Consider the following 11224-nt stretch of genomic DNA (forward strand, 5'->3'; position numbering starts at 1 on the left):
ATTTTGCAATATCCTTCCACCAAGCATGGGGAGGGAATGGGGATTTTGCAGTATTCTTCTCCTGCCATGCCCACCAAGCCACACCACGCTCACCAAGCCACGCCCACAGAACAGGTAGTAAAAAAATTGGGATTTCACCACTGAGAATAGTATACTATTTACTAAACAAAATCTGCCAAAGCTGTTAAAAACAGCAAGTATAAACTAGGATCGGACTGTATGACAAGATTTGAAAACGTTTGAAAATGTTAATTTGAGTTTAGCAGCAAAATTCCCTGTGTCTTATGTATACAGAGAATTGCATCACACCTTAATATATTTGTGGCAAATGGTCTTGTTCCTAGATGATTATTGTAATCAAGTAATATTCTCATATTACTCAATTCATTCAGTAAAGGTGTCTAAACTAGACAAAATCTCTTGAAATTATCAGTGGCAGAAAGAAAGTAGCAGATTGAAATGCATTTTATTCATAACTAGCAGAATAAAATTCAATATCTTAACATCTGACCTAATTATCTTCATGGTTTTACATTAGCCAATATTTTCAGTGGCTTCTCTTTTTACAGCAGCAGGAGTTCAGTCTGAGGACATGCTAGAAGAAATCAGATTTCTTTGGCCTTTGAAAGTAAGATCAAAATGAAAAAGTTAAAGAGAGATTTTATTTTGGTGAAATCTTCTCTTTTGCTGAAGATCTTGGGGTAGGCGGATGGATGGTAGGTATTTGCCTGCCTTGCAATATTGGATACAGGAAATATAGTAAGAAAATACAAGAAAAATATAGAAATTCTCAATTTACTGCTAAATTTAGTTGCATATTGAAAAGGGGACTGAAAAATATAAATGAAACTATCATCCTTGGTATTGTATATTATATATGTTACTACAGGCAGGAGCTCACTTCACAAGGAAACCATCAATTTATTTGGCTAGTGGGAATCAGATTGCAATTATTACCTAATCTAAATATATTTCTTGATCCTAAAAAAGTGCAGAGTTAAATATTCCTTCTTTAATATAGAATATACTTCAAAATGATTTTACCTAAGACTGCAAGACATACTAAAAACCATGTTGTTTCTTTTCAACTTTCTGCCTCCTTTCCTGCAGTTTGTATTTTAATTTTTATTATTTCTTAATAAATACATTTGTGTAATCTATATCAACTTTTTAAAAAATGCCTATAGGTTAACTCATTCATTGACTTTTGAAAGATAAAATAAACTTTATGAAATGCCACAAGATTGTAGTTAATAAAAGAACTAATAGAAGTGAGAAAGCTAATATCTTAAACCAGAACAAAATTTGTAACTGGAGATGATATTATAACAAAGAATACTCTATTTGCAGACACCTAGTACTGAAATTTTTAGCTATTATAAGCACTTAAATAGACTAATCGGGAGCAACAAGCTTCTCCTTGTTTCCATCTTCATCTACATTAAACTGTCTTACCACATCTAAGAGGTTCATAAGGAAATGCATTTGTGTAATCTATACTATCAACTTTCAGAAAAAAATGTTCTAAGTAGTCTATAGGTCAGTGATGGCTAACCTTTTCCGGGCCGAGTGCCCAAAGCGTGCATACCCAAACCCCCAAAATACAATGTGCATGCAGCCTCCGTGCATGCGCCCTGCCCCCGTGCACGTGGATGCGGCCTCCTGCATGCCCCATGCCCCTGCACCCCCCTGCACGCGCCCCCGTGCACATGTGCACCCGCCCACCACATACCCCTCCCCCAAGCTTGCAGCCCCACACACGTGCCCCACCCCCCATGTGCGGGTGCCCTCCCAGACACCCCTCCCCCACATGCATGTGTGGCAGAGACCCAAAGACCAGCTGGCCAGCAGGAGGCATGCATGCATGCACAGCAGAGCTGAACTGAGGCGACATCAGAGAGGTCACTGTGTGCCACCTTTGGCACAGGTGCCATAAGTTCGCCATCACGGATATAGGTTAACTTATTGACTTTTGAAATATAAAATGATATTTAGGAAATACCACAAGGTTGCATTTAATAAAAGAACTAATGGAAGTGAGAAAGCCAATATCTTGCATCCAGAACAAAATTTGTAGCTGGGGAAGATAATGTTATAACAAAGAATACTCTAATCAATTTTCAAACGTCTGTTGATGAAAATTTTGAATATTTTATGCAATTAAATAGATTAATTGAGAGAACATTCTTACCTATTCTATCACATCTAAGAGGTTCATAAGGAAATGCATTTGTTTAATCTATGTCAACTTTCAGAAAAAATGTTTTAAGGAGCCTAAAGGTTAATTTATTTATTGGATTTTGAAAAATAAAATAAACTTTATGAAATGCTACAAGGTTTTATTTAATAAATAAATATTAGAAGAGCATTTGACAGCCGTGGCCAGGGGGGCTTTCTATCAGGTTCGCCTGATACGCCAGTTGCGCCCCTTTCTGGATCGGGACTCCCTATGCACGGTCACTCATGCCCTCGTTACTTCCCGCCTCGACTACTGTAACGCTCTCTACATGGGGCTCCCCTTGAGGAGCACTCGGAGGCTCCAACTGGTGCAGAATGCGGCCGCGCGGGTACTTATGGGGGCGACATGGCGCTCCCACGTGACACCTCTCCTGCACGAGCTGCATTGGCTTCCAGTGGTCTTCCGAGTGCGCTTCAAGGTGTTGGTTCTCATCTTCAAAGCGCTCCATGGCTTAGGACCCAGTTACTTACGAGACCACCTTCTGCCTCCGATAACCTCCCACCGGCCAACACGCTCCCACAGAGAGGGTCTCCTCAGGGTGCCGTCTGTCAGGCAATGTCGGCTGGCGACCCCCCGGGGAAGAGCCTTCTCTGTGGGGGCACCCGCCCTCTGGAATGAGCTACCCCCAGGGATACGACTAATCCCGGACCTCCGGACCTTCCGCCGGGCCCTGAAGACTTTTTTATTTCAGCAAGCCGGGCTGGGTTAAAATTTTAATTGGGTGAATTTTATGGGTAACGGGGTTTTAAATTGGAGAAGCCTAAGATAATTTAATTTTGTTTTAATATATTTTAATATTTGTATTGTGAGTTTTTAATTCTGGCTGTTCACCGCCCCGAGTCCTTCGGGAGAGGGGGCGGTATAAAAATTTAATAAATAAATAAATAAATAATAAATAAATAAATAAATAAATAAATAAATAAATAAATAAATAAATAAATAAAATAAAAGAATTAATGAAAATAATGTAAGACTGTAGAGATATTGTCTCATAAAATTTAAGTTAATTACTAGTTATATGTTTAGATTTAAAAATTAACTTATGAATTATAAATATTATGAGGAAAAGTGAAAGCATTCCTTTTTTCTTCACTTTTGAACATGTTTTCCTTTTCAATTTTCTGCTGCCCTTCTTGTAGTTCTGTATTCTAATTTTTCTTGAAATTTATTAAAGCTGTATTCATCAACTTTCAGAAAAAAATATTCTAAAGAGCCTATAGGTTAATTTATTCATTGGGTTTTGAAAGGTAAGATAACTAAGAGCTAATGAAAGTGAGAAAGTTAGTATTTCACATCTAGAAAAAAATAAAAGAACACTAATTACTTTGGGGATACCCATTATTGAACATTTTAAATATTATAAGCACCTAAATAAATAGACTAATTGAAAGAGCAACAAGCCCTCCTTGTTTCCATCTTCAAGTAAATTAAATTTTTTTACCTATTCTATCACACTGCTGTGGGACAATTATTCAGAGGTCCAGAAGTAAATACATTTGTGTAATCTATACTATCAACTTTCGGGGGGGGAAATTATTCTAAGGATCTTGTAGGTTAATTTATTCATTGGTTTTGAAAGATAAATTAACTTTATGAAATACCATTCAACTGGAGTGAATAAATTGTTTTATTATGCTCTTCTGTCAAGTCTAAGAAAAAGCACATAACAGCATATGCAAGTTTTCATTGTTTAGATTTTTTAAAATGTACATAAATTGGAATGAAGAAGCTAATTTTTGTTCGGGCATAGTTGAACAGACTGACAATTTTTTAAATATTTTGATGAGGTCAGTGTGATGGAGAAAAGATCAGGCTTTTCATTACTCAAACAGAAATGTGGAAGCAAAGAGATCAAATTGAATTTCTAGAGGAATACTGTTTGGCAGGTTCAAGCTATGATCGCCATTCTGGCCAGGAAGAAACTACTCATTGCTGATATGGCCTCTTCTTCCCTTTGGCAACAACTATTGTTTCTGATGAGGAGGCAGGGCTTATTATCGCTTGTGTCTTCCCTCACTGATGCCTTTAAAACTGAAAAAGGTGCAAAAGATTTCCTTATTACACCAAAATGACGGACTGATCTTTGGGTACCTGGATTCCACTGGGTTCTGTATCAATGAAGATAATAACTGAAACAGAACGGTTGAATTAAATATATGGTAAAAGAAACTACTATTTATAAGTTGTTGGCTGAATTTTATAAATTGCATTTACAGTTGTTGGCTGAATTTCATGATTTTTCTCTATATGAAAATTCTAAACACAATCGCAATTGTCTCTTCAGCACACATTTCAGTTGTTTGTTGTGGTCCGCCAGCAGTCTGCGGGGAGGACAATGGCCAGTCCTGGAGTCAGGGAAATGTCCGGACAAAGGCTCTGCGTCAGAGGCAGAGATGGGGCCAGGGCCATCTGGGAGCGATGCGCGGACTCAGGAACCTCCAGAGGTGGAAAGCAGAGAGGCAGAGGAACAGGAGGAGCCTGCTCCTAGTGCACGCATGTGAAGAGCTGCCAGAAGGCAAGAGCAGCTGAAGAAAAAAGGACAACTCGGGAGTAAGGCCAGAAGATGATTGGCCATTCCCATAAGGCTTAAAAGAGCAGCAACGAGCCGTGGGGTTCTTTGTAGAAAAGCAACGTTGATTCCCGTGCTTCTTATCAGCGTCTCTTGAACTTTGTGGGGGTTTTGCCAAGAAAATCCTTTGGCAGGTTGCCAAAGACATCAAAGGTTGGTGATAAGGCCGACGGACTGGTTATTAAGAATTTTGTTTTGGACTAAGCTGAGAATGAATTAATTCTCAGCTGTTTTAATAAAATAAGTTTGTTGAGGACTGAATTGTGTTTGGTAATCACTACTTGGGCCTCAGTCACAACATCGTTTCTTCAGTGAGCTGGTAAAGATGATATAATGTACTGTTCAGTGTTGGGATTCAAATTTTCTAACAACCAGTTCTGTGGGCGTGGCTGGGTGGTCGTGTGACTGGGTGGTCATGTGACTGGGTGGGCGTGGCCAACTTGACATCACTCACATCATTCAACCAACACACACACACACACACACAAACTTCTGTGATGGTAAGCTGCAAACTAACGAAAACTCTCTTTTTTGCAATGCTTGTTTTTCTTAGCCCCAAGCCTCTCCCGATGTTTTCCTCTCCTTCGTCACAGCTCCAGGCTGCAAGGGGGGAGACCTTATCAAAGAGGATCCTGGGCGCTGCACTCAATAGGGAAATGAGAAAGGGAGCTGCCAGCAGGAGGGAAAGGCGAACAGCAGCCAAAGAAAAGAAGTGGCTTCCTTCCCTCACACACGGGCCACGTGGAAGGGAGTAGGGAAGGCAAGCAAGTGGGCCTGGCCACGGGGACCGTGGGGAAGGCTGCGGGGAAGGCAGGCAAGCATGGCCAGGCCGTGGGCCATGGGGAAGGGAGTAGGGAAGGCAGGCAAGTGGGCCTGGCCACAGGGACCGCCGGGAAGGCCACAGGGAAGGCAGGCAAGCATGGCTGGCCCATGAAGGAGCTAGCTGGGGAGAAGAGAAGGAAGACTCACCAGGCAGAGATCAGTTGGGCGGTGTGGTCAAGGCAAGCGAGGGAACCAGAGAGCAGCAGCAGCTATGCCAAGGGCGTGACTCTAGGCAGGCAAGGTGCAAAAAGGAGTGGAAGGGGCGGAGTGGGGCCAGCCAGTGGTGGCATTTCCCAGTTTGCCGAACTGCGTATAATCGTTACCAGTTCGTTATTACTGGCTGAATACCGCCTCTGGTACTGCTTCAGTATTTGCTACACATCATTTGATTTTTATTCATTTTGAGCAGGTCTTCATCTGGCTTCTTCATCAGAAAATTAAGTTTTTCTGCTTCTCTTTGATGAGCCCACATAGATTAAAGTTTCCCATGATACACAAGTATCAACAGTTTTCTTGGGCTCATCTGAACTTTCTTCTGTTTTTCGTTCCTCATCATTTCCTTTAATATCTCCTGTCCCATCTTTTTCTGGTGTCAGTTTTTCTTTTTCTAATTCTTTGTCAACAATTATTTCTACTGTTGTCACATCTTTCTCCATTTGTTATTCTTGTTTTTCTTTCTGACATTGCTCTTCCTTATGTTTTCTGAAGCTTATCCTTTTTCTAAACCCAGCCCAACTCTGAGTAAAAAACTTTCTTAGAAGTGATGCAGCTTCAGCAGTTGATGGGTTTACTGGAGATTTTGGAGAGTTAATCCCACTGTTTTTAATTTCTGCCTCTTTGCTTTCTGTTTAAACAGGGTTTTCCTTTCCTTTCTCAGAGGAGGTTTCTCATTCCATCTCCTCAGCCTGAGTTTCTTCCTCAGTCTTCTCTATAGAGGCAGTGATTTCACTTTGTGTTGCTTCTCCCACTGTCTCTGTCTTGAATAGTTTATAGTCTCCAGCCACATCACCTGACCCTTCTGTGACCTCTGTGACCTCATCTAATAGGTGAACAGGTTGTTTCTCTGTTTTATCCTTTTTAATTGTAAATTTAAATCCAACTAATTTTAAAACCTTTTTAAATCCATCATTTGATGGAGATACACTAGGTTGATCTTCTTTTTCTTCTGATTACAGCTGTTTATTAGCATCTTCTGTGTTTTTCTGTACCTCATCTTCATTTGACTTGTTATTTAATTCTGGTGGGCTGGTCTTGATTTTTTCAGTAGATTTCTCTTCCAGAATTAAATTTGCAGCTTTTGTTTCACCAACTGTAAAAGATATTCAAAGATGATAAAAATTTAGATGTGCCATTACAGTTAATTAATGAATTAATTAATTACATTGGAGAAATTCAGCCATCCCTTAGTATGTTAACTTATAAATTTCCTGGATATAGGTTCCAATCATGTTGCAACTATCTGTTGCAAATGTACTAAAGTTAATGAGTATAAGTGGATTTAAGTCTCACTTCATTTTTGAAGTGATAAATTTTATATTTATAATAGGAAAAAACAGCAATAGACATTAATATCTAAGAAAATTTCAATCCAGGTTTGTTTTCTTGCTTACCATTTTTTTTCTTGAATGCTTATTACCTCATAATTTCCTTAGCTAAGTCTCATGCTTTCTAAAGAAATAAAGTTCATATTATATTTTTAAGACTTATAGTACTCAGAACTAAGCTAGAAAGAGTTTTGTAGTACAAAATTGTCTTTATTTTTAAAAGATTTTGATAAGCATCTTTTTAACTGATTATATGTTTTAGGAAAAAAGGCAGAGTGTCAGTAATGGAACTTTATATGTATGTATGTATGTAGCAATTTTTCATCCTTATTCCAAATTTTAAGAAGACTATATTTTAATGATAATTTCCATGAATTTTAATGCAAGCTATTCTTATTCTTATGTTATTCTTATCCACATTTCAAAAATGATTCAAAATAAGTGCTTCAGAAATTGTGCAAGTAAGATCAATTCATGATATAATTCTTAAAGGAATTGAAATGTTTCTTTTCAGACTTTATGTGTAAAAAAGATGGTGTGGTTTAACAACAACATAAAGGTGATTGCACAAGGGTCTTTTCAAAGAATGCACTGTCCTAGTGTGAGGAATGGGCTCTATTTTATTTGGATAATGAGATTGTGAAGTTGTAAAATGTCAGAAGCAAGCCAGTGGCATGGCTCACATTAACTCATTGTGTAGTTGTCCAAAAGCACTCAAATTGTGGTTTGATATACAATTTTTGAATGCCTACTTATTGAACACATTATTAATATTCTGGAAATGGTATGCAATTTTTTGTATAAATTCCAGTTATATTCCAAGTCTAGTGTTGCTGGGCCACAAGTCCAATAAACCTTAGCCATGGGCCACAGTGACAGGTGAATGGAGTTACTAAAACTCAATAACAACTACAATGCCATAAATTACTCTAAATTTATTCTAATTTAGAAAATTAAATCTCTACAGGCCTTAAGATTTGAATTGAACAAACCTATGCAGCATTTTCTGGACTATTGCCCCAAAAAATCACATTCCTCAAAAATCAATCTTGTATTATCAAAAGATCAGAACTCTCAACTTTCTTTTCTCTTTTCTGAATTCCAAAGAATCTTTCCTGTAGCCATATAACATCTCCTTACCTTCTTCTGTACAAATTGCCTGCTGTTTTTTTGGCATTTCTGGTTTGTGGTTGAGCTCTATATGCTCTTTGGTAATTTCATTAATGCTGGATATCTGTCCATTTTAATGTAAAATCTACATTGAGAAATGAAATGCAAGAAGGAAAAAGTAGAGGAAAAATAACAGTCAGTCAGTACATAACAATATTTTAATTACCATATTTAGTAGAAAGATAATATATTTTAGAATGTCTTTTACAGTTTGGAAATCATAAAATGTACCTCTGTGGCAGGTGACTGGATTGCACTTCTATCTCTGTTTTTCAAAGCAGATGCTTCCAAATCAATTTGACAATTTGGAAAAAATTCTGTATATGTGGTAACATGTTTTAAAAACTTATTAAATGAAGTATGAAAACAGATTAATTCTAAAATGAACTGTCTATTGGAATGAGTACATTATTATGACACTGGAACCAGGGGAGGATAATATGTGCATATTGTGTTGGTCTTTTTTTAATACACCTTTTTTTTAATGTCTTGATTGTTTTCTGTTTCCTCTTGATACAACTAGTTACTACAATTGTAACTAACTAGTTACAATAATCTAATCAGATCAGATTATAAAGATTAAAACCACCAGACACCATATCTCAATTTTTGAGTACTATAATATATTGAATTTTATGTGACACTTCCTCTAAATACCTTCTGCCTGTCTATCAGAGGGTCAGCTTTTCCATTATGGGCAATCGTCACCTTACTACTGTTAAATGAGCCTGGAATTAAGGTGCATAATGTCTTGATTGTTTTATTTTTTTGTTATTTTTTATGTCTTGGAGTTTTGCATTTTAACCTTTTCTTGAATAAAATAAAAACCACGCATAATGTCTTGATTGTTTCATTTGTTATTTTTTTATGTCTTGGGAGTTTTGCATTTTAACCTTTTCTTGGATAAAATAAAAATTGATGGTTAAAAGCAATCATCACTTTCACCACCAGCCAGAGAAAGCATGTTGACCGAGGCTGGAGGTTGTCTTCTGAACTTTTGGACTGGTGTTGGAGCCCATCCTCAGGGAATCTTTCTCCAGCAGCCTGTGCTATGGGCTTTTGTGTGTGTAGTATTTGTATGCTGCCTCGTTGTGTGTGTGTGTGGGGGGGGGGGGGCTGCCCTCACTCCTTCTCCCAGAAGTGCAAGTGGAGGAGCACAGAAGAGGAAGATTAGGCCAGGGCTGGCCTAAATAATAATAATATTTTTACTATTTTAATGAGTTGTTTTATTAGAATTTTCGGCCAATTGATTTAATTGTTTTAACTTGTTTTTAATTTTTCTACTGTCATGGTTTTATTTCTGGCTGTACACCGCTCTGAGTCCTTCGGGAGAAGGGCGGTATAGAAATTTAATAAAATAAATAAAAATAAATAAAAGATGCAAAAGAACCCAGACAGGTACAGGACGCCTAGGGAACAAGGCATGAGGCGAGACCCGGAGATGCCGGCAGGCCGCAACTCCCGAGGGGTCCAACTAAAGCTCCTACTCCTACTCCTGAACGGGAGCGGGGAGGGCTTCTTCTGACAGACAAAAGGTAGAAAAGAGTTTATTAGTGCGGAGGCGCCGGCTACGCAGTGCCCTTCCTCAGGAGAACCCACTAGCCGCCTCCGCGGCGGCCATGCCCCACCCCTCCTCCCATGAGACGGCGGGGTGGTGCGGGGGGGGGGGAGGCAGGTGCTCGGGGCTCCCCCGGAAAGTTTGCGCACGAAAATGCGAAGCGGAACGTCCTCCAGAAAAAGCTGCTTACGCCCTCGCCAAACTGCCTCTTCTAGACACGCGCCGGTGGACAGAGACTCTCGTGCCTTGGAGGAGTCCTCCGGCTCTCCAGCCTCGGGCGCGGTTTCCGTTGGCGTCCGCCCTCCCGGGCTGGGAATCTGCCGCTGTGGTGGTCTCATCCTGCGGGCTCCGCGGTTCCGTAGAGCGCCTGGCTCCCATGTTTCCCCTCCCCCCCTCTCTCTCCGGCGTCCGTTTCTCCAACCCCTCGGGCTGAAAGAGCGGATGGGTGGGGGTGGGGGTGGGGGGACGACGCGACGCTTTTCAACCCAGAAAGAGAAATAGGCGCTAGCAATAATAGAGTCGTCCAGGCAGCTGCGCTCTTCAGCTGCTCGGGAAAGAACCAACCCAGGAGGTTTCTGCAAACTCCTTTACAAAGAAAACTGTCATTCCCTCATTATTATTAAACTGTGTTGAGAAGACAGTAGTTGAATCCAGACATAGGCTAAAATAGTGTGTAAAATAGACCTATTATTCTATTCTGTGAGGCTTGTGAAAAGGAAAAAAAAAGAAGAGATTTGTAGCCCAACCCTGAAAATTATTTGGTCCTTAAAATGCTAGTTATCCACAATGTTAAATACTGGTGTATTTTATGCAGTTTTGCTATAATACAAAGTAACGCATAGATGGGACTGTAAACATTTCCAACATTTTAATTAATAAATTGGATACATGTTTTGGGAAGTAATTGTATATGTCCTTGTCATCATTATATAGAAATAAAATTATTATTATTATTATTATTTGATGTGTAAAGTTTAGAGTATATTTTGGGAAGATAAAGCTGTAGTTCTAAATTACATCTAGTGATACCAATAGAACCTGATCAATAGGATATATCCACAATAAAGTGGGTATGTGGATATATATCTACTGATCCCGCTAGGATAAAATTTATTAGCTTAATTTTTAAAGACAGAATAATCTCTTAACCTTACACCGAAGGACAAATTTATACACCCATTATAAATTCTACAGTGTAATTTGTGAGATTCTCTTTGTTATAAAATCAACAAAATTGATTGACAAAGGTTTCAAACCTTCATTTGTATCAGGATAAACACTTTTTTTCTTAATTTTCTAAATAACATAAGGAATGGATTCTC

General features: G+C 38.9%; 1 protein-coding gene and 1 long non-coding RNA gene across 2 annotated transcripts; both read right to left on the reverse strand.

Moving 5' to 3' along the window:
• Positions 1-3963: 3963 nt before the first annotated feature.
• On the reverse strand, positions 3964-6799 carry LOC139308145 (A-kinase anchor protein 12-like; the record flags this gene model as incomplete). The annotated part of the gene is made up of 2 exons (XM_070931599.1): positions 3964-6474; positions 6523-6799. Coding segments are annotated over 2 exons (462 nt in total), but the record flags the coding sequence as incomplete, so codon positions are not given.
• Positions 6800-6870: 71 nt separating this feature from the next.
• LOC139322676 (uncharacterized) lies at positions 6871-10306 on the reverse strand. Its single transcript, XR_011600869.1, has 3 exons — positions 10093-10306; positions 8315-8429; positions 6871-6939 (listed from the first exon to the last, which is right to left on the reverse strand). It is a non-coding gene; the product is annotated as an uncharacterized lncRNA (long non-coding RNA).
• Between the last annotated feature and the right edge of the window lie 918 nt (positions 10307-11224).

This window comes from Pituophis catenifer, unplaced genomic scaffold (genome assembly GCF_029215685.1).
Source record: "Pituophis catenifer annectens isolate HBS135680 unplaced genomic scaffold, rPitCat1.0.hap2 SCAF_1, whole genome shotgun sequence".
In the NCBI taxonomy this organism is placed as follows: Eukaryota; Metazoa; Chordata; class Lepidosauria; order Squamata; family Colubridae; genus Pituophis; species Pituophis catenifer.